This window comes from Falco naumanni, chromosome 4, assembly GCF_017639655.2.
Source record: "Falco naumanni isolate bFalNau1 chromosome 4, bFalNau1.pat, whole genome shotgun sequence".
In the NCBI taxonomy this organism is placed as follows: Eukaryota; Metazoa; Chordata; class Aves; order Falconiformes; family Falconidae; genus Falco; species Falco naumanni.
In genome coordinates this window covers 108,604,384-108,623,917 of record NC_054057.1, presented here as the reverse complement: position 1 = coordinate 108,623,917, position 19,534 = coordinate 108,604,384, and the positions used below count along the sequence as shown (strand labels likewise).

Genomic DNA, 19,534 nt, shown 5'->3' with positions numbered 1-19,534 from the left:
AAATATATCCCTTTGATTTCAAGGGTGAAATTGCAGCTGGATTATTGAAACACAGTTGAGGTGGTAACCACACATTTCAGACAGAGTTCAGGCTGTGAAGCCACCCCTAGACTGAATGCAGAGGATGTAAACAATGCTTTTAATGATGTGTCAGTAGTTACCGGAACGGTGCTTGTGTTTGTAGCACTTCAGCATGCAAGCATCTCTGTATGAAGTAATTACCTCATACGTGAAGATAAAATTTATGCTTTATTGGGCTGTGAATGTATTTTTGCTTTCTCCAGAAAAAATGGGCAGATCCCTTAGTGAAGATGCAAGGGTTGTGCTCATTTCCCTTAGAAATTAATAGGCCACTGAGAACTCTGGAGCAGTGAGAGAAAAGCTTTGACTTTAGACACATATAAACATTAAAAAGCTTGACTGTGCATCAGCATTTTGTAGCCTAAGACTATAACAAACACTGTCCCATGTAAAGCTACTGGTTAACTCAGCAAGTGGACCACAGTTGTTAAGCTAACCACTGGAACGGCGTTAAGCTGACACTGGCCCAGGGTGCCCAGGGCAGCTGTGGGTGCCCCATCCCTGGCAGTGCCCAAGGCCAGGCTGGACGGGGCTGGGAGCGACCTGGGCTGGGGGGAGGGGGCCCTGCCCATAGCAGGGAGGGTTTGAACTAGATGATCGTTAAGGTCCCTTCCAACCCAAACCATTCTGATTCTGTAACTAAAAATCAGAGAATGATGTAAAGGACCTTGGCCATAATAAACATTGCACTTTTCTCTGTGGGCCTGTACAATTTGGTGATGCCTCAGAACCTCTCAGCTGCTAAGAGCCTGGTGTTTCAACCGCTTGGATCCCTACTTCATAGATGATGATTCAGCAAGTTGTTGTCTTTTTGCCGCTATGTCCAGATTTTTCTGGCTTTAAGTATATAGGCACTTGGTTCCTTTCTTATGTGCTCCCTCAAGAGGTCTCTATCATCATAAAGTGGATCTTGTTATCAACAGCTTCTAGTACAGAACTAAGACTGTATGCCCATCACCAGGTATTAGGAGGCTGACTTGAACGAGAAATCTGGATAACAAATTTCAAAATTGAACTTTCCCGACACTTTCATCATCCAATTATAATTTGATCTTTAAACACAGAGCGCTAAAACCACTTCTCTGCTGTGTTTTTCAGTTACTTCTATTCTCCGTCATCTCCTCCCTTGTCTAGCTTCTGTTTCTTCAGCCTGAACAGGTGCCGTGTGTGAATGAACATTGCTTGATTATTAAAAAAGAAAGAAAATGACCAGTGGACTCTCTACTTATTGACATAGAAATAATAAACCCTGGTTTATGGAAATGTATTGATGAAGTAGTATGTAAAGTTCTGCCTCTTTTACTATTTTCTTTTACTATGTTTCAGATGTCATCTGCAGTAAGTAACTGTAATGAGCCTTTGTGGGAGAGATGAAGAGACTCCTCCACCCTTCATTAGAATTTGCCACCTTTGTCCCAGATGCTTCAAAATACATTTAAATCACAGAGCTCGAGCTTTTCACAAGTCAGTCCCTTTTCTCTCTCTTCACCTCTGGTTCCAAAGTAGAATATGTTCAGGAACGTAAATTCCTTTAAAATTGGCTGCGGTCTCTAGTTTCCAAGTAGGAAGTGTAGCCAGAGTCCACTGCAGGAGATAGAATTCCAGCGGAGGTTTAACTTGTGCCTGTCTCAGGTGCTGCACACGGGGTGGCGGAGCGTGCCCCAGTGCTGCTGCGGCCCAAAGTCATCGTCCTCTGGCTGGTGGGGATCACAAAGAGAAATCTCCTTCCTAGCTGTGCAGGAAGCACGCGGCTAAGCTGGACCACGGCTCTGTCTTTCCAGTCATATTTGTGCTTGTTTCAAGTGGTGTATATGTAAGAGTTTGAGAAGGAAAAGTATTGCAACTATCTCTGCAGCTTACAAAAAGCATAAAATGCTGAGATTGCCGAAAAAATATCTTCTGTAGAGAGGGATGCAAGCTGTCAGCTAATGAAATACTATTCACAACATCCTTACTTTCATTTTTTTTTCCATACTTTGTAGGAGACAGATGTTACTTGTTGAATGATCCCTGTAGGAAACACTGCCGTACACGATCTCCCTGTGCCTCATACAGGACTTGAGTCAGCAAAGGACTTCAGCACATGTCCAAGTTTCATCAGTGCTGCTGAACTGAGGACTTGCTTAAATTTAAACATGTTTGTAGTTATTTCACATGTTCAGGGTCTTTGTGCTTTAATTTTTAGTAAAGGAGCAGAAAAGGCCTGTAGGCTTCCACAGGCACTGGTTCAAACCTTAGCTTTAGGTGAAAACATCCACTTCTGCTGTAGTTTACAATAATGTGCAGACAGTTGCCTTATTTGAAGGTGACTTCAGTAACAGTGCTTGTAAATATGCGGTAGTATCATTATGAAGACATACAAGCATGACTTGCTACTTCTAGTTAGGAACACGGAGTTGAAACAAAACGTATGAATTCTGTGTGTGATCTGAGTGGTATAGATTTTTGACAGGGAGGAATTAGGAAATTAAAATAGTTCATGTCATTGTATTTCTCTTGGTGTATCATGGCCAAAAGCTCCAGTGGGGTTACACTGAGCTGTGCCTGGGGGACCAGATCATTTGAGCTGGAGGTTGTCTGAAGTGGAAATGAGCAAAATGAGTCACTCCTGTGTGAAACCACAGTAACAGTATCAAATAAGGTGCTTCATTTAAAATCTCAATTTTCCCAAATTCTACCCCAAGTCCTTAATTTCTTAGGGAATTGAAAAACCTTATTTCCAGACAGCTCTGGTTCTGATGCATACTGCATGGCAAAACAGAAATTTCCTGCTGTGCTTCCTGCTAGGGGTTGCTAAATTCCCCTGAAACACCTTAAACATCATTATCAGCCCATTCAAATTAATAATATTTCCTCCTACATTTGTGAGGGATAAAAGGAGGTTTGTTTTGTTGCTGTTGACTAAAGCATTCCACTGAATTTCCTTCACAATAACTGCTCTGGCAGTGGATGCTTCCTGGAGAATTTAAACCTCCTTGGGGTTAATGGATCAAGGCAGAACCATGGGCCATCAACTCTTCCAGGCTGTCATTAATCCAGGAAGTGCCCTGGGCCACAATCATTATTGCTGAAATTCTTGTACAAACACTGATTGCAGAACTTCATAAAGAAAAGCCAAAGGAAATGAGAGAGCTCTTCAGAACATCATAAAATAAATAAACAATGTAATTTACAATTATAAACCTGACAGGGACTAGCAAGGAGTAGAGTAGGATACCCAGATAAGGAGAGCTGGAGCCCTACAACAACTTTGCTATTCAGTTTAAGTATCCCTACACAGTAATTAGAAATTCAGTGAAATTCAGAGGTTTCCTTCCTGTGATGTTCAGGATTTTTTGGTCAACAATCCTGTGCCCTGTCCAAACAGAGCTGGAGGGCACGTACTTCATCAGGAACGTGTCAGGCTCCTGAGGCATGTAGCGGGTCACTGACTGATGCTATTGTTTCATCTTTTTTTTTTTTTCTTACCTTTTCAAGGTGTGCAAGACTGGCTAGGGCTGCTGTTTCTGTTAACGTGCTCTATTAGGTTACTTTGAAAGTTGTGTTGAAAAATGTAGCAGAGAAAACAAGCTGACACCAGCAGCTGGGGATGAGTCAGTGCGTAAATTTTCCCAGTTTGTTTCAGTAATGCTTTGAATAGCAATGAGCATTCAATTCACAGTGAATAACTTCTCTGATTAATTTTACTGTTTTTTTACTTTGCATGAATTGGCCACGAAGAGAAAGAAAATCTTGGCCTTTTTTCCCCCCAAATGATTCAAGAGTTTCTCTGTGAACAATTTCTGGATGGGCTCTCCTAGAGTGCAGCTAAGGGTGAATATTTTTAGTCTGTGCTGCGTGTGGCTCTACTGATCAAAGTGGATCAAGCACTGGTCATTTGCTTGAGATTTTTTTTCAGTTACCAAAGTCACAAAACTCAAATACCTGAAAGCTCGCAACTGCAACCTGGAAGAGTGAACTTCGGGGTTGGCTTCATAGGGCTGTTCAAAACCAGTTCGTTGTCATGTGTTAACTCTGCCTGTATGCGTGCGCAGTGTTACCTGTCATCTGTGTCCCGATTCAGATATAAGCGTACAATCCTCCTTTGTGACTTTAAACAAAAGTACAGTTTCTACTGTGATTGGTATGAAATCAAATTGTGTATTTCTGTGGTTTGCATGATTAAGGTGTGTCTAGCATTGCTAAGCACTATAGCTTGGCTTGTCCTTGATCAGCATTCACAGTCTAAAACAAAGACTGCCACACTAAAAATTTAAAGCAGCGACATGTCTTGATGGATGGCTGTCCCTAGTATTGTAGTGTGTGGGTTTGAATATTTACGTGGTGAAACTAATGAATTATTTTTCCGTAGATAAACACACAGAAGCTGGGAGAGCACATAAGCTAAAGTAAGGCCTTACACACACATCCATTTGCCTCTTTATATTTGGGGTGTTTTTTTAAGGAAAAAAACAAAAAGGAATATTATTGCGGTAATTTTATTACCACTACAACCTCTCAATTTGTAACTGGTTAAGAACATACTGAAAGTGCTTGTGATGCTAAATGCTTGAGTTGCAGGAGATTCAGTCGTCCTGCCTAAATTTCCCAAGTGCTCTGACAGACAGTCCCTAACTACATCCCCTGATAAACACTATGCCTTTTAATTTTAATATTAAAATTAAACAGGGCTGGTGGAAATGCTGGCTTTGAAGAAAGGAGCCTACCTAGCCACAAAAAGAGGCATGCAAAGAGTATGCTCTCCCCCAAGATAAAATTCTTTAGACAGGAATTACAAGGATAATCAGAACCAGGCTTTCCAAAGCCTCAGCTCTTTTGAAAGTTAATAGACAGCATAAATATAGTCTGTGCAATATCTGGGGAAGGAAAGTTGAGGAGGAAAATACAGCCAAGACTGTGCTGAAGGCAAGAAACATTATGCCTACTTTGAGTTATTATTGTAGCTAATAAGAGGAGGATTGTGTATGAACTGTTTCACTTTAAACCCAGTGACAGAAGGATAGATAGAAATGAGCCAAATTTTTTAAAGGCAGGAAGAGAAATTGCTTAAGTTTTTTAGTTGGTGAAGAAGGGTAGAGAATTTGTTTAGTTGTGTGTCGTCCCCCCCCCTTTCATTCAACCTGGAGCTAATAAAGGGTGCTGTCATGGAAACGTTAAAGACCAAACATCATCTAAATTATCTGACCTCTGGCACAGGTAATAGGAGTTTTGACTTACAAGGATTATCCAGAACTAAAGCCAGAGGGAATATAAGGTTGCTATTCATTCACACTTCGAACAAAATCTGCCAAACAATCCTGGCTGAGGTTATGTTGATGTATGTCTCCATTGTACAGTGCATAGTAAAATGAGAACATTCAGTTTGTTTTATCCAGTTTTTCATTGTGCCTTTGGGCAGACACAACTCACTATATTTTGCCAAGCAAGCCAGCATAAGGAATTTATGAAAAAAGAATAATGTAGGAAACAGAGCGTTTTCAGGTTGAAATGGAAAGCAGATGCCTCCCAAGGAGTGAAGGCAATATAACAGGAACTTGTCCTGGATGAATGGTGGGGTGGGTTTCTAAGGAGATGCAGGTGACTTCAGAGAAAGTAGGAGAGCGTAAAAAATATGCTTTGCCATATGAAGTTTAAAATGAAGGCAGGTTGCTGCAAGTGTGATGGACCTCACTTACATTACTGTGGTGATGGTATCGCAAATTGAGTCCAGTAGGAATGGAAGAGGGTGATGGAAAAGAGGAGAGAAGGATTAGGTACTGGACTGAAGCCATGAGATGTGTGTTGAACCTCAGCTCAGCCTGTATTTCTCCTGCAATCTGCTTTTTCATTATTTCCAATGAGAGGAGCCTAGAAGTCTAATGAGTGCACGTGGGTTAAAGCCCCTTCCCGAGCAATGAGCTAACTGAGGATTTGATCATGGAAACACTCGAGCACTACTCTCATTTCAGTAAGATTTAGAGTCAAATATGCTCCTGAACACTGAAGCACTTTGAGGAGCCTGTAGTAACCTGCACAGAATAAACTACACACTGATTTATCTGGGAACAGGTCCTGAAGAAAGCTTAACCAGCAGTAATGACGTAAGTGATAGTTCAGTTTCAAGTGAAAGCAGCTGGCTTTGGGACTGTGTTGTCACTCTCCCCTCCCCTATCTTTGCCAAGATAAATGTTCTTCTCCTCTTTACCTTTACTCATTAAAACGTCTTCCTAGCCATTTCAGATAAATCAAGTTAAGAACATGTTACACTGCACAACCAAATGGTGAAATTCAATGAGGGAATTTAATAAAGCCTGTCAGACTGTTGGTGAGATAAGAAATGACAATCTATTAAGGGGTAAAGCTACAGTACTTTATTTATTTATTTAATGATGAAGAGGTTGAAATGATAAAAAGACCCACTGGAAACAGGTATTTTTCAGTATTTTAAGAACACCATCAAGTTAATCATTGTTCTGTGAAGTTGTTCTTCATGATTTGGCATAATAGATGGTTTTATGTTCTCAGACAGCTATTTGATAAGGAAATACATAATCTTTTTCTCCGGTGCGAGCAAGCAATTCTTACGAAATGTGTGTGCTGGATGCATTGCAGGCCTAGGAAACTTCCTTTGAAAGGAAAGGTAGACGTACATAAACCAATAAACATATTTTCATGGTACTTTTTGTTTCTTTTATAAGGAGGTGGGAAACAAATCATGAGTACTGACTAGACAGGAAAAGCAGCGCTCTGCTTGGATCACCTCAACAGTGTGTGCTCATGGAAAGGTGATGGAAACTGCTCCTGTTCTGCTCTACACCATTTCTGTTCTTTTTCCACTCATTTCTGGTGGGTGAGGGTGGTTGCAGCAGGTAAAAGCAAACTATCCTGCTGGATCAGCTTTTCTACCAAATAACAGCTTTCTTTTAAGGTGGGAAAAGGTGCTTGTGTACCTTGGGAGCCCGCCTTCATGCTTTGCTGCTTGGGAAGTCATAATCTGCCCCGGGTGGTGCTGGAGGGACTCATTAACTGCTCTCAGAGGCCAGTTTGTTAACCTGCCATGTTGCAGGCTGCCGCGGCTGCTGCCTTCGCGCAGGTGATGCCGGGCTGTGAGGCTGCTCCACCAAGCACTGCGGGGCTGGCTGATTTATGCCAGCTCAGGGCTCGGGCAGTTTGTGCAGTTGCTTTTTTCAAAATTATGTTCTAGCTTGAGTGTCATGGCTGTCAGCTTCATGTGTGGATGAGCAATTATTTCCTCCAAATGAAGATGTGTCTTAATTGAGTGCCTCATTTCTAGAATGTTCCACGTCAAAATTAGTCTTAGTGCACAAACTTGTATCCTTGCAAGATCCTGTGTTGTTTATTGGGTTTTAGTTGCCCCCCAACTCAAAGACTAAGCACTGTAGTTTGGGGGAAGGTAAAGTATTGTCCTCCAGTATAGGAACTGAATAGCATGCTTCATCGTAAGAACAAAAGCTCAACTCAGTTGCAGAGGTATGAACATTCCTCTTTCACATGTTAAGTGCTGCTCCAGCAATTAACAGCTTAAATTAAAGGCTGCAGTGAGGCAATGTAGCTGCTTGGGGCTGACAACATCATGCTGCCCCTGAAATGCCAGTCCTCCCGGTGATTCATGCTTCATCTGGAACACAGTGCACTGACTTGCCCTGGCTAATACGTGATCTTTCTGGGGAACAATAACAGTTTTGAACTTTACCTACATCTTGGATCAAATGGTTATATCCAAGCCCCCCTGCACTATGTCTGCCTACATGAGTATCGCTGTAGATAAAAATTGCTATTAAGACTCTAATGCGTCATGGCTCCTATAATAATTTTAGCAGAAAGGAAAATAATTTTTTATTTTATCTGAATGAAAATGTGGTGCTGTTAAAGCTAAACCCATCACTTGCTAGTGGTGGTGAGAGGTTTGGGTGGATTGCATAGTGTGACGGGTCAGTGCTCACTGCTCGCATTATGTGAGGAAGTGTTGAAGTCTTAAGGTTTGTCTGTCTGTATTCTGCTTAGACAAAATAAACTTCTAGAACAGGAGAATGGTGGCTAAAACATGCCCAATAGCTCAGGCAGTGAGTCAATCCATTTGCCAAAGAATGGATATTAGCACAATAGGAGTTAGTCAGTTGATGTGAATGTTCTGCAGAGCTGTAAAACTAAAGTGAGAATGGAAGTAAGCAATGAAATCAGAGGCGTTAAACTGCTTAAATGTTGTGAGTGGAAATTCAGGTGAGGCTGAAATCAGTGAAACATCAGCATCAAAAAAACTCTGGCAAGAAACTGAAATATTTTTGACCAGTCACAGAGTTGGATGACGTTTTATCCCTCTCAAAATGTAATTTGTTAGCACTGGGGGGGAAAAAGGGGGAGGAGGGTTTTTGAAAATCCATTTTCTCTCCATTCCTATTCTAACAAACTGACGGTTCACTGTGTGAGTGGGGGGAAAAATTTATTAACATTTAAATGTGTGTTTTCCTCAGTGTAATGTTTGAGCTTTAGCTAAACTTTTTAAACACACACCCATACCCCCTAACATATTTTTTTAGCTGAAAGATGAAAATCCTGGGTAGCAGCATGTAAAAGCTGCATGGATATTATCTGGCTATGGAAAACCTTGGTGTGACCCTGAGTCAGCAGGAGGCCATTCCAACACTAGGCAGGTTTGGACCAGGCATTAAGACAACATGATGTTTTAAGGCATAGTCAAGGATGAAGTAAAATTGGGGGGGTGGGGGGGTAGGGGGTGTGTGTGAAGAGAGGTGTTTCTCTAAATATTTGAAATAAATTCTAAATGTCTCTGAAAAACAGTGTGCAAAATTTCGAGATTAGGCCAAAATGTGCTTCAGTTCGTACCTTCAGAGTGATGTAGAGTGATAATTGTAGGAGATAAGCTGCTAAATCTAAAACAAGTGAGGAGACACCATGCTGTTTCATAGTAAAGCCTGAAATAAATTCTTTTTTTTTTCCTAGTGAAGAAATTCCAAAGTAGGAAATTAGCTATTAACAGGTGTCTTTTTAAATGACTCTGCAAAGTATCAAAAATGCACACAGTATAACAAATATTCAAGATTATTTTCCGTGAGCAGATGCAGCTCTTCTTCTATATCTGCTAATATTGTGAAAGCCCCGAATAAACAAAGTTCTGTTGGGATGTTTTTCAAAGTCTGCTATACATATAGCTTAATGTCTTCATCCAGCTTAGAAGCTATGTGATCTTCAGTCTTGTGCATATATCTTGTTGTATATATTTGTTCTTGCTAATGTATAATCAAAATACCATAAATCCATGCTAATGACTGAGTCCTATTATGAATTATTGAGTTTTATAATTCCCAACTGAGATAAAATGCACTAGTTTGTTCATTTCATTATAACTGCATTCTAGATTTAATTATTCATAAGATCATAACAAAAGGCAATATATTTTGTAAATATGACTGCTTAATAGTATGGCACTTCAGTACTGCAATCTGATATTGAATCTTTAGTGAGGAGTGAGTAATTAATTTTTATTTGAATTATAAATCATGTAGATCACTGCAATATAGATTAGTAGATTGTGCTATATTCTTGTGTTTTAAACCTAGCAATACCGCAGCAACAGATGTGTTTCAGCACTTGGTAAAATGAATGGAGTTTTCACCAAGGGACTGAATTAAAATTTCATTGACAAACTGGTTTATAGTTATCTGGTACCAGGTGTATTTCCCGCCACACATATCATCACTCTCATATTGTATAGCAACTCTTATACATAATACAGCTTTTGAGACTCAAGTATATTTTGAACATTGTTAATAATGCTGCATAAAATGAAAGCATTGCATAGCCTGAAGTCCAGTTGCAGTTTGTTACGGTGCTGTGCCCTTGTGTGTGAGCATGGATGTGGCGGTGTGGGAGGACAGAAATGGCATCAGTCCTGACAGCCCCTCCGCAGCTGTACAGGGTGAGGGTGCGATGTCTGGTTTGGATGGTCTCTCCCTGACACCTTAAAGAGAACAAAGTACAATTTACGAAGGTGCGAAGTGCCTCCTCTTTCCCCCCTCACTCCTTTCTGGTTTTTTCAACCTATAAATAAGGACTTAGTGTAGAGTTGCAGTTCTCTGTGCCACAGTCTCCTCTGCAGTCCTGACGGGGCCTGTGATTTTTCTGCGGCGTTGACTTGCCATAACACCTCTCCCCTTCTCCTTGTAACCTAACAGTTTCGCATAACTGGGGTTTGTGAGTACAGAAAGGGTGGGTTTTGTCCTGGAAGCCCGACTCCCCCTCTTAGTCTCAACTGCCAAAGCTGTTACTACTCCTTGGAGTTACTGGTGATTGATGCACTAACAAAAATTGCGGAAGCACTGGGGCAGGTGCTGCAGGGTCTGATGCTCCGGGCCACAAGGTTGCTGCTGGTTTGAGCACACGTGGCTGCAGCAGTGGGGAGCTGGGTCTTCTCACTTGCTGCAATCTCTCCTCACCCACCCATCCGAGTTAGTGGCAAAGAAGGTATTTTTTCTCAGATTATTTTCTCTTTTCAGCGAAAAATGTAGTTAAAGCGTTGAAATATTTTCACCGAGAAGTGTGATTGGGAAATGCTCAGCATTCCCATCTGCCCATGAGTGTATGGGCTCTGTGTTGGAAACGCAGTGGCTGCGGTACCACTGTGCAGCCAGGAGCAGGAGCGTGAGGCAGCAGCCCCTGCGGACCCCCCTCACCTCCGCAGCGGGCTCAGGCTTGGCCCCAGGCTTACCCGCAGGAGGAGCAGGGGCCATCCATCCTACCTAGCCTTGTGCCATGCCTTCGCTGCTTGGGGGATAGTTTTCCAATACTGTATTTCATCTGGCTACTGGAGCGGTCAACACTGCTCAGCCAAATCAAACGCAGGTCTGCTGAGGCACTGCCATAGAAGGTGTGAAATGAACCCTGTCAGGAAGCAAGGGACACAGAAGGAAATGGAATTTGGTAATTTGTCTCCCGTGAGATCTTGGTCAGTAATCAGACGTGTTCTTTCTTTCTGCACCTCTTTTTCCCTTGTTAGATAGAGTTTCTTAAAGTTGTTTTCTCATGAGCAGACAAATCATGATCGCAAGCACTGTATTATGTGTGTGTTTAGTTTTTCTAGTTGCTGTTTATAAAGCAAGCCGTACTGGTGGTGAGAACTTTCCAGTTTCCAAAATTTAATATTATCTCCTAAATTAACTGTAATAAGTATAAAGGAATATTCTTCTGCTGAGGGGGGTTGTATTATCTGTGTAAGTGCCACTATTTTTTAGCATTGAAGATAGCACTACACTTATATCTAATTACTCCTTAGCTTTACAAGACACTGTAAACTTTTTCTACTGTTGTTTGAAACATAGAGTAACTGCTGTAAACACATGACAGCAGAAACCTGCTTATAATGTAGGCTGTCTCTGTTTCTTTTTGAATTGTGCAGTATGGATACCCCAATGTTTTGAATCGTAGCTGTTTCCAAACTCACTTATGGTTAAATGTTACAGTTTTGCAGAGAAAATTTTTTTTACTTCATACCATATAGCAAATGGAGACAAAATAAAAGATTCTGTTTCATCAAAGCTGGCCTATTGGAGAAGCTGCCGTCTAATGCTGCTGTTAATCCGTTCAAACCAGATGACTCAGAGTCGCTCCTATCGATCCGAACACAATTCCCTGACACAACACATTTGTGTGAGGCCAGTCCAGCAGAGGCTGGCTTCCAAATGCTGAGCTTTGTTGCTGAGTGTTGACACGAGAGTGCTGCACCTTCAGCAGAGCCATTCCGCAGCAATGGCATTTATCCTAAAAATCCTTGTAAAGAAACAGGCTCCCCCCCCCCCTGCTGATTCAGGAGGCATTTATCTAAAAGCTGGCTGAGAGTTCTTGAAAAGACGTTGTTCTGCAGTGTGGGTTGCTGGGTGTTGGTCAAGGAATGCTCAGATGTGGAGCTACCCCAGGTCCATTGCACCCACACATCTACAGCACAACTTTGTGGTGATTTTGTCTTTGTTTCCTCTTAACGGTAACACCAAATCATGCCAGACACTGGCCTGGAAGTATGGATAAAATGCACAAAATGTTCTGTCTATCCATATAGATGGCTTTAAACTGGAACACCTCTGATGAGCCAATGGAGACAGCAGGTGCTGCTTCAACTCATCAGCACAGGGCTGTTGACTGTGGAGAAAGCAAGTCCTGCGGTCTGATACATCATCTCTGTTAAGTGTATTGACATGTATATCGATACTGTGAAATCACAGCCCCCAAGCATTTGTAATGCACCTCATGTCTCTCTGAAAGGCATCTCTTAATCATTTTATTACCTGCTATCTGTGTAACTGTTCCCAAAGCAGGCGGCTCCTGCTGCAGACCTGTTAGCTGCTAAGGGGGAGACCACGTGCTTTGTGCAATGGAGCCCATCCACCGTGTGAGCAGCTAGAGGAAAAATCTTTCTAATGACACAGTACAGTGCCCGCCAGCTGCTGCCATGGAGCAGGTGCGGTGCACTCCAGCATCAGTTTAGTTGGCCTGGGTTACTGTTTCTTTGGTGTTTGCACCCCAGTAGCATGGCGAGTGTCCCATCAAGAAGTAAACTTCTGTACAGACTCCAAAAAATACTGTTTCTGCCCAATCTGATGTATCTGGGTCTGTTCTATACGGTAGATATGTAGTATATTGCAAATCTGCCAGTTTAAGTTGTATTTCACTGGAACCTGAAAATTCACATCTTAAGTTGAAATCCACAGGGAAAGATGCAAAAGCTACAGCAGCATGCTACGTGTCTGTCTCTTTTACTACATCTTAATGCCAGTGTTTCACCGGAGCTCATCAGCAGAGTCAGTTATGTCTCTCAGACCCTTTTCATCATGCTGTTAAACCAGCTGAACTTTCAAATTCAGCCATTGGGCGCTCTAGGTATATCTACTTTAGGTAATTCTGTAGTTTTTCTTAATCTGTCTTATGGAAACAATTTCTTAATGCTACATATGTCAAACCTACTAAAACCACCCTTGCTAAGTACTAAGAACCTTAAGGGACTATGACAAGGAATGGGTTTTGGTTGGTTGTTACTCATCAGTGAAACTATATTTACAACTTGGTATAAGAGAACTACTGAGGCTTGTGTGTGCCATATGCTAAGCTTGTGTACACTCTGTGTACTGTATTTTGTTGTGAACTTCACTTGAACACCTTCATGCTAGCCTAGCTAGCGCTAGTGAAGGCGTGTTACAATAGCACAATGACTCATTAAATCAACTTGCATTAAGTAGCCAAGTATGGGTTTTCAGGGGTTTTGTGTTCAGAGATGTCAACAGTGGAGTCATCTTCAAACCCGTCTTGTCTTTTATTGTAATTAAAACTTGAAATTTCTTCTGCTGTTCCTTCATGAAGGAGATTACCAGGTGATCAAGTTATGTCCAGATGCTGCAGGTATCAGTTGCCTCTTTCATTTTTTGCATATGACCAAATGAAATGTAGAAAGAAAAAGAAAAAAAAAAAGAAGAAAAAGCTGAACTATTCTTATTTTAAAGATCTTCTCTATTAAGAAAGTAGAACTAAAATGAATCCATTTCATACCAAAAATTCTGGGTGTATGTTTTATACAGGTTCCACAAAGGAATTGATTGAGAGCTGCTGTGGAGCTGGGCAACAGTGGGCTATAGACAATGGGGAGTGCACAGAAATCCCTGTAAGTGGAATGGATGGTGATATTTGCAGGTACGTAAGGCAAAACCAAGCATTTTAGATTAATGTAGAGAACAGCCTTTTAGAAGAAGCCAAATGATTGTACAATTTGCAGGGTGTCCAAGAGACTGGGAACTGTTTCATTGTATAAATTAATGGTAGACTGGCAATATGTCATGGCAGATTAGAAAGAAGCATTTCCCCTTCCTTTCCCCAAAATCTAATCTAAACAAAAGGCTTTTAAGGTTTCTTTTCCTCTCTCACGTGAGCAGAGAACAAATTTTTGTTTCCCAGTTTTATGTGCATCTATGGAGTAGCATATAAATGGAAGGGCAGAGCTTGTTTTCCATTTGACAAGTGCTAAATGCCATGATTATCCATATCATTAAATGATGTGTTTGTTGTCCAATATGAATGGCTGCTGGTTCTGATGTCTGTGTTCACCTGGAGGGAGGACCATATGCCTCAGTAACACTGATGGTATCAGCAGCATCTGGTCTGAGTGAGGGTGCCAGATTCAAACTGCACAGCAAGAAAAGAATAATGGGTGCAGAGTGACATGGACAATATATTACACTAGCTACAGGCCATCCCGTATCTCCCTCCTCCACCCCAGTCTGAAACAGTCCCTAGGGCGAGGGATGAAGGCAAAGTTATCTGAGACTCACACGGTGCAACATAAGCCAGATGGATTTCTCTAATAGTGATCCCAACATTTGCAGCATTAAAAAAATTTGGCATAATCAGTTTTATCGAAGTTAATATCATTGCACCTTTCTGAAGTTACTGGGAGATTAAAATGCCCCCCTTCCCCCCCCCGGGATCTGGCATGACATAACTGACATATGCCAGCTGTCTATGAAGTAAAGACAGATTAAAAAATTCCAGCCTTGGCCTAAGTAGGTGCAAATCCAATAAATTACTGAGTTGCACCTACACATCTGAAGCTGGGTTTAGATGAAAAAGGCAGATCCTAAATACTTCAGTCGTGAATCTCTCTACAAGTTGTGAATTCACGTGATACTCGTGAATCTATTGGGATTTAAAAGAATAAGAGATCAGGAATTCAGTTGTTTTACTTTCAAAATTTCAGTTGCATCCCTGTTTTAAAGATTTAAAACCACCTGTAAATTATTCTGTGTAAATAGAACATTTCCTGTAAAAAAAAGTATTCAAATCTATGGCCTCAGAACCTTGAAAGCATAGACAGAACCTTCCTGCTCCCACTGGGAGGTGTGCCAGTGTGCAGAGCTGGCCACCGTGCCACCACATTGTGTGCCAGAATGCCTGGAAGCCATGCAAGCTCCCAAGAGTCTGACACTAACTCAATTTGGTATCTAAAGATTTTTAAAAGTAGAAAATAGATATTAATTGCAATAATTAGTGACTCTTCTGCCAGGATGGTTCTCTATAAAGCCTTGGGTCTTTATAGAACCACTGCACTGAAGAACTGATTTTTTTTCAGCTGAGGCAAATAAGTGAAGCCACCCATGTGTCTGTCTGCTGAGGCTGTAGGTTGTTTATACAGAGGTTGGAGATTGAGATTTCTTGTTTCCAGGTGCCATTTTGGGATTTTCAAGTGGCAAAACCTTAAATGTTAAAGCTCCTTGTTGATGTAATTTGATGTCTGACCATTGATGTACGAGCTTGGCCTATCTCTGTGTAGTGACCAACAACACTAACTGCAGGATGGGAACTGGAACTACCTAAAAGAGGTCAGGTGTAGTAACTAGATGAATAAAGCAAGTTACAGAAAATCCTTAGATAGCCAGTCGATAGCCAGATGTAAAAATACTCCCAGAGCTTGAACCACTGGCTGTATCAGAAATAGGATGTTAGGCTAGATGAAATCTCATCTGGCCAGTATAGCAGTTTTTATCTCATAATTGATAAGTGTTTTTCATAACTGATACGTGTTTTATCGTAACAGAGCAGTGTTTATCTGGGTGGCATTTACATCAGCTGTACAAGTATGAATCCTGCTTTTTGCTGACACTGTGTCCCAGTTAGAGACTCACATCAGTTTAATACATGGATGTCATCTCACTGATCTTAACCATTTACTCTTTCCCTAAAGCAGAAATATTTTGAATCTTCTTTGAACCAACAACTCATTTATCTGGTCTGTGAAGAGTAGGTTTGTGAAGAAAAAACAAGAGAATGTGGTTAACACTGTGTGTTCCCAAATAATTTTCTGGTAATGGAGTAGCTGAAACAGCAGTGGTGATAGTTAAATACTGAAATAAAAACCGGCCAGTGATACTCCAGTGCTCCAGGCAATACTGTTTCTACTCTTTATTTCGTACATGAAAGGAATTTCTCATGGCTAAATGTCATGTTGCAGAAGAACATGAATCTATAGAGATGTCAGTGTTTTAATATGGTAAACAATTTCCACATATAAAAATACTTCTAATAGCATTTTGTTATTTCTACAAACGATAATAACTTTCAGCTAGGGTTTTTTTTTTAAATGAAAGCTTGGATGTCTTATGTAAACAATAATAGCTAAATTACTGGTACTTTATTATATTTGGATAATAACAATTCATTTCTCAAAAAATTGTATTTCTCCAGTTGGCAATTAATACTGGATTAGAAAACTAACCTCCTTGAAAAAGAAGCACGGGGAGGTGGTAATCCCCTTCCTGTAGTCAAACTCAAACCACTGATTTTTGATTACACATCTCTTACGCTATCCAGCATAAAAATATTAACGTAAAGCTGGCACAGCAGTCCATTGGTATCAGCAAAAGTAGCAAAGTGGCTGTCACTGGCTGGTTTCTACTGGAAAAAGAGACATCCCTTTCCTTTTCCTACCCCCCACCTTTTTTTATTTATTATTATTTTAATTGAAGCATTAAGATGAAAACTGTGAGTTGGAAATATATTCTTCCCAGAAAAGAGAAGGTTTTTTTTCCTAGGATAACTGTATTTTATTGCAGTAATAATGGTATCTGACTGACAAAAGTTATTTGCTTGCAAGTATTTCTGTTGCAGGAGAATTGCTTTGCTATGATGCACTGGCTGTTAAAATGCATCAACCTCCCACTCACCATTACCAGGGTACCCCAGAAAGCAGTGTGCCCTGCAACAGCGCATCAGCAAGAGATACTTAGACACCAAGGTTATTCTTGGAAAAAGAAAAACTTTCCTTAAGTCCTTCATGCCACCAAATCTGTCCAGGACAGAAATCTACCCTTACTCATAACATAATACGTTATTTCATCTGAGTTTTAACATGTTCATCTGTGTCACATAGGCCCATTCCACAGGTCACGTACTCAACATAACCCCCTCAGGATAATTCTTGTGGCCTGCAGCTCTCAGCCCTCACCCTTCCCCATCACAGGGGCCCTTCCCCCCCCAGCCCAGAGTGCTGCTGGTCCCATGCTGCGTGGATTGAGAGACTGGGTCATGGAGTGAAACCAAAGGGACTGTGTCATTTTCGCTGCCCTTTTGTATGTGAATGAAAGAAGCACATACCTCTTCAAAGGGACGGGGGGGGGGGGGGGGGGAACACTGTATAGACTTTAAAATAGTAGGGAAGCTTATTTTATTATTTCAGTGAACGTCTATTACATTTCTTTTAGGGATTTCCCATTTAGATTTTTAATCTGTTTCATTTCAACCTTCAGTGAATCTTGTTAAAATGTTTGATTTGAAGAGCCATATGTAGGAAATTTACGTTCCCCAAGTACTTCATATACAGTGATCAAGTCACCCATAACTTTCTCTTTCATAACTGAAGTTAGAGGAAAGCTTAAATTGTGCGTAACAATCTGCAGGGCTATAAAGGAGAGTTTATAGCGGGTTTGTGATGTGACACTTTCCTTAAGTCCTGTCCAGAGCTTCAGTCCTCTGACTGGTGAAGAAGTAAGTGCGTACAAGTGTTTTCCAGGGAAGAAGGTTTCTGTCTGTTTTCTGTTTCTGAAATCTTCGGAAGACTTCTGAGAAGCAAAACATGGGGAAGAGGACTGTTGCACAAACACAGATGAGCTGTAAGGGGTATTGGTGACCAGATAGTGACCTAAACACAAGACTCCTTGAGCATTTATCGGTACACATTTTTGTTAGAAATGAGGAAAAAAATATATCCAGCAAAGGTTGGTGGTAGTATCTGTATTATACTAGTACTGACACCTATGTCAAAGAGAGACCAAACCTGTGGAACGTACTGTGAATCCAATAGGTCTGGCTTTTTTGCACCCCATCCCAGTGTCTTCTCAATGTCAGTGGAGACATGACCTCTGTGATCCTTTGCAGAATTGCTCAGAAGCAGTGTTGTGTCTCCACCGTAAAGGAGAACAGTTGCCTGGCTGGCATGATTGCTGCGAAGGAAGGAGATGTGTGTGGACCAGAGGAAAGTGACCCCTGTGGAGGATCTTCGTATAAGGTAGGTTACTCTGATGCTTTTACAGGTTTTGTTCTGAATATTGAAGGTGTCCTCATTTCCTGCATTTAGCAGTAATTTCTTCATATATTATTATGGAGCACAGAAAATTATAAAGTCGCAGGAATGTGGCAGGGAAATTACACTGTTGGTATTTAGGTTTCAACTGCCTGGTGATGCAGCCCCTTTTGAAACTTCACAGTAATGTTGTTTTGAATTATTTCCATCTCCATTTTTAAGATTTAACTTGCTGTATTACTTTTGCCTTCTCACTTTGGAAGTATCTGAAAAGACCATTTCGGGTTTTATATCTATGGTGTGGAAGAACTTAGAAAATGATAGGGCAAAACTTAATTGAAGATATAATGCAAAACCCATTACTGAACAGTTTGCTTAGCTACAGTGTTGAATTGCAGCCTCATTTCTCAGTCGAATAAAACGATGGATGAGAGGAACAAGCATTTTAGATGATGATGGAAGCTCTTGTTCATAAATAAAGGCAGATCATTAACGAATGGTTCAAATCACAAATCCTGACCCACAGCCTCAGCTTATATAAATGAGATTTGCTTTATGAGAATCAGTGGAGCCAAACCAATTTAAACCAGTTTGAAGATTCAGCATCTTGCTTGCTTACTTGCCTTGTTTTTAACAGAAGGGTGCATTTCAGAATTCATTTCACTCTGATAATAATTTACATAGCTATATCTAAGCTTAATAGCAGCTTCCGCTGTCTCAGCAGGAAACTGATTAGTTCTGTCTCTTCTTATACATCGGCGATTCTTGCGGATAATTGTTCACTGGAAAAGCAAGATACGTGGACATCTACTGTGGATTTTAAAGTTTAATTAGCTATGCCGATTTGTCATTTCCAGAACTACTATTTACTTTGGTCTGGAGTCCACCATTAGAATAAAAAGAGAATTTGTGCATTTGGGAGAAGACATTAATATTTCTGAAGTGAGACAGAATTATTATTCTTAGGTTTTCACCATGGTTCTTTTGCATGCCAGACAGAACACAAGCTGTAGAGTAAGTCTTATCACACATGCCACTCCTTAGAAAGAAGTAGAGTGGGAAAACTTCATCATTCCTGTCTGAACTGAAAAAAGTTACAAAATACTCTCATGGACTAGCTCCTCGTGCCAGTTCCAATGTAATGTTTTCCTTCAAGAGAAACCATCTGAAATGGTAAAATTATTGAAGGGATAGCTTTGCCTTCCTTTTTAGCTCCTTTAGCTATTTAGTCATTGCAGCTACTGCTTGGAAAAAAAATGAAATACTGGGACTGTTGAGACTTTAAGAAAGGCTTTCTAATGTTGTTATAGTTAAACATTCTTTCAGAGGTGACCTCACAGAAAGCGCTGACAGTGCATCACAGTGTTTCCCCTGATCCGCTCT

General features: G+C 40.8%; 4 protein-coding genes across 8 annotated transcripts in view; all 4 read left to right on the top strand.

Moving 5' to 3' along the window:
• Window positions 1–19,534, top strand: part of LOC121086882 (DNA-directed RNA polymerase II subunit RPB1-like) — a 527,323-nt gene that overhangs the window by 206,192 nt on the left and 301,597 nt on the right. The gene's annotated exons all lie outside the window — the stretch shown is intronic.
• Window positions 1–19,534, top strand: part of LOC121086932 (translation initiation factor IF-2-like) — a 533,674-nt gene that overhangs the window by 219,775 nt on the left and 294,365 nt on the right. The window lies entirely within an intron of this gene.
• The window catches only part of LOC121086877, a 503,078-nt gene that overhangs the window by 197,919 nt on the left and 285,625 nt on the right, over window positions 1–19,534 (top strand). The window lies entirely within an intron of this gene.
• Window positions 1–19,534, top strand: part of FBLN2 (fibulin 2) — a 107,345-nt gene that overhangs the window by 56,548 nt on the left and 31,263 nt on the right. For all 4 annotated transcript variants that reach the window (XM_040591268.1, XM_040591266.1, XM_040591267.1 and 1 more), the window contains 2 exons: window positions 13,662–13,773; window positions 18,007–18,136. In XM_040591268.1, coding sequence (XP_040447202.1) covers window positions 13,662–13,773; window positions 18,007–18,136 — 242 coding nt within the window. The remainder of the gene's footprint in view (window positions 1–13,661; window positions 13,774–18,006; window positions 18,137–19,534) is intronic.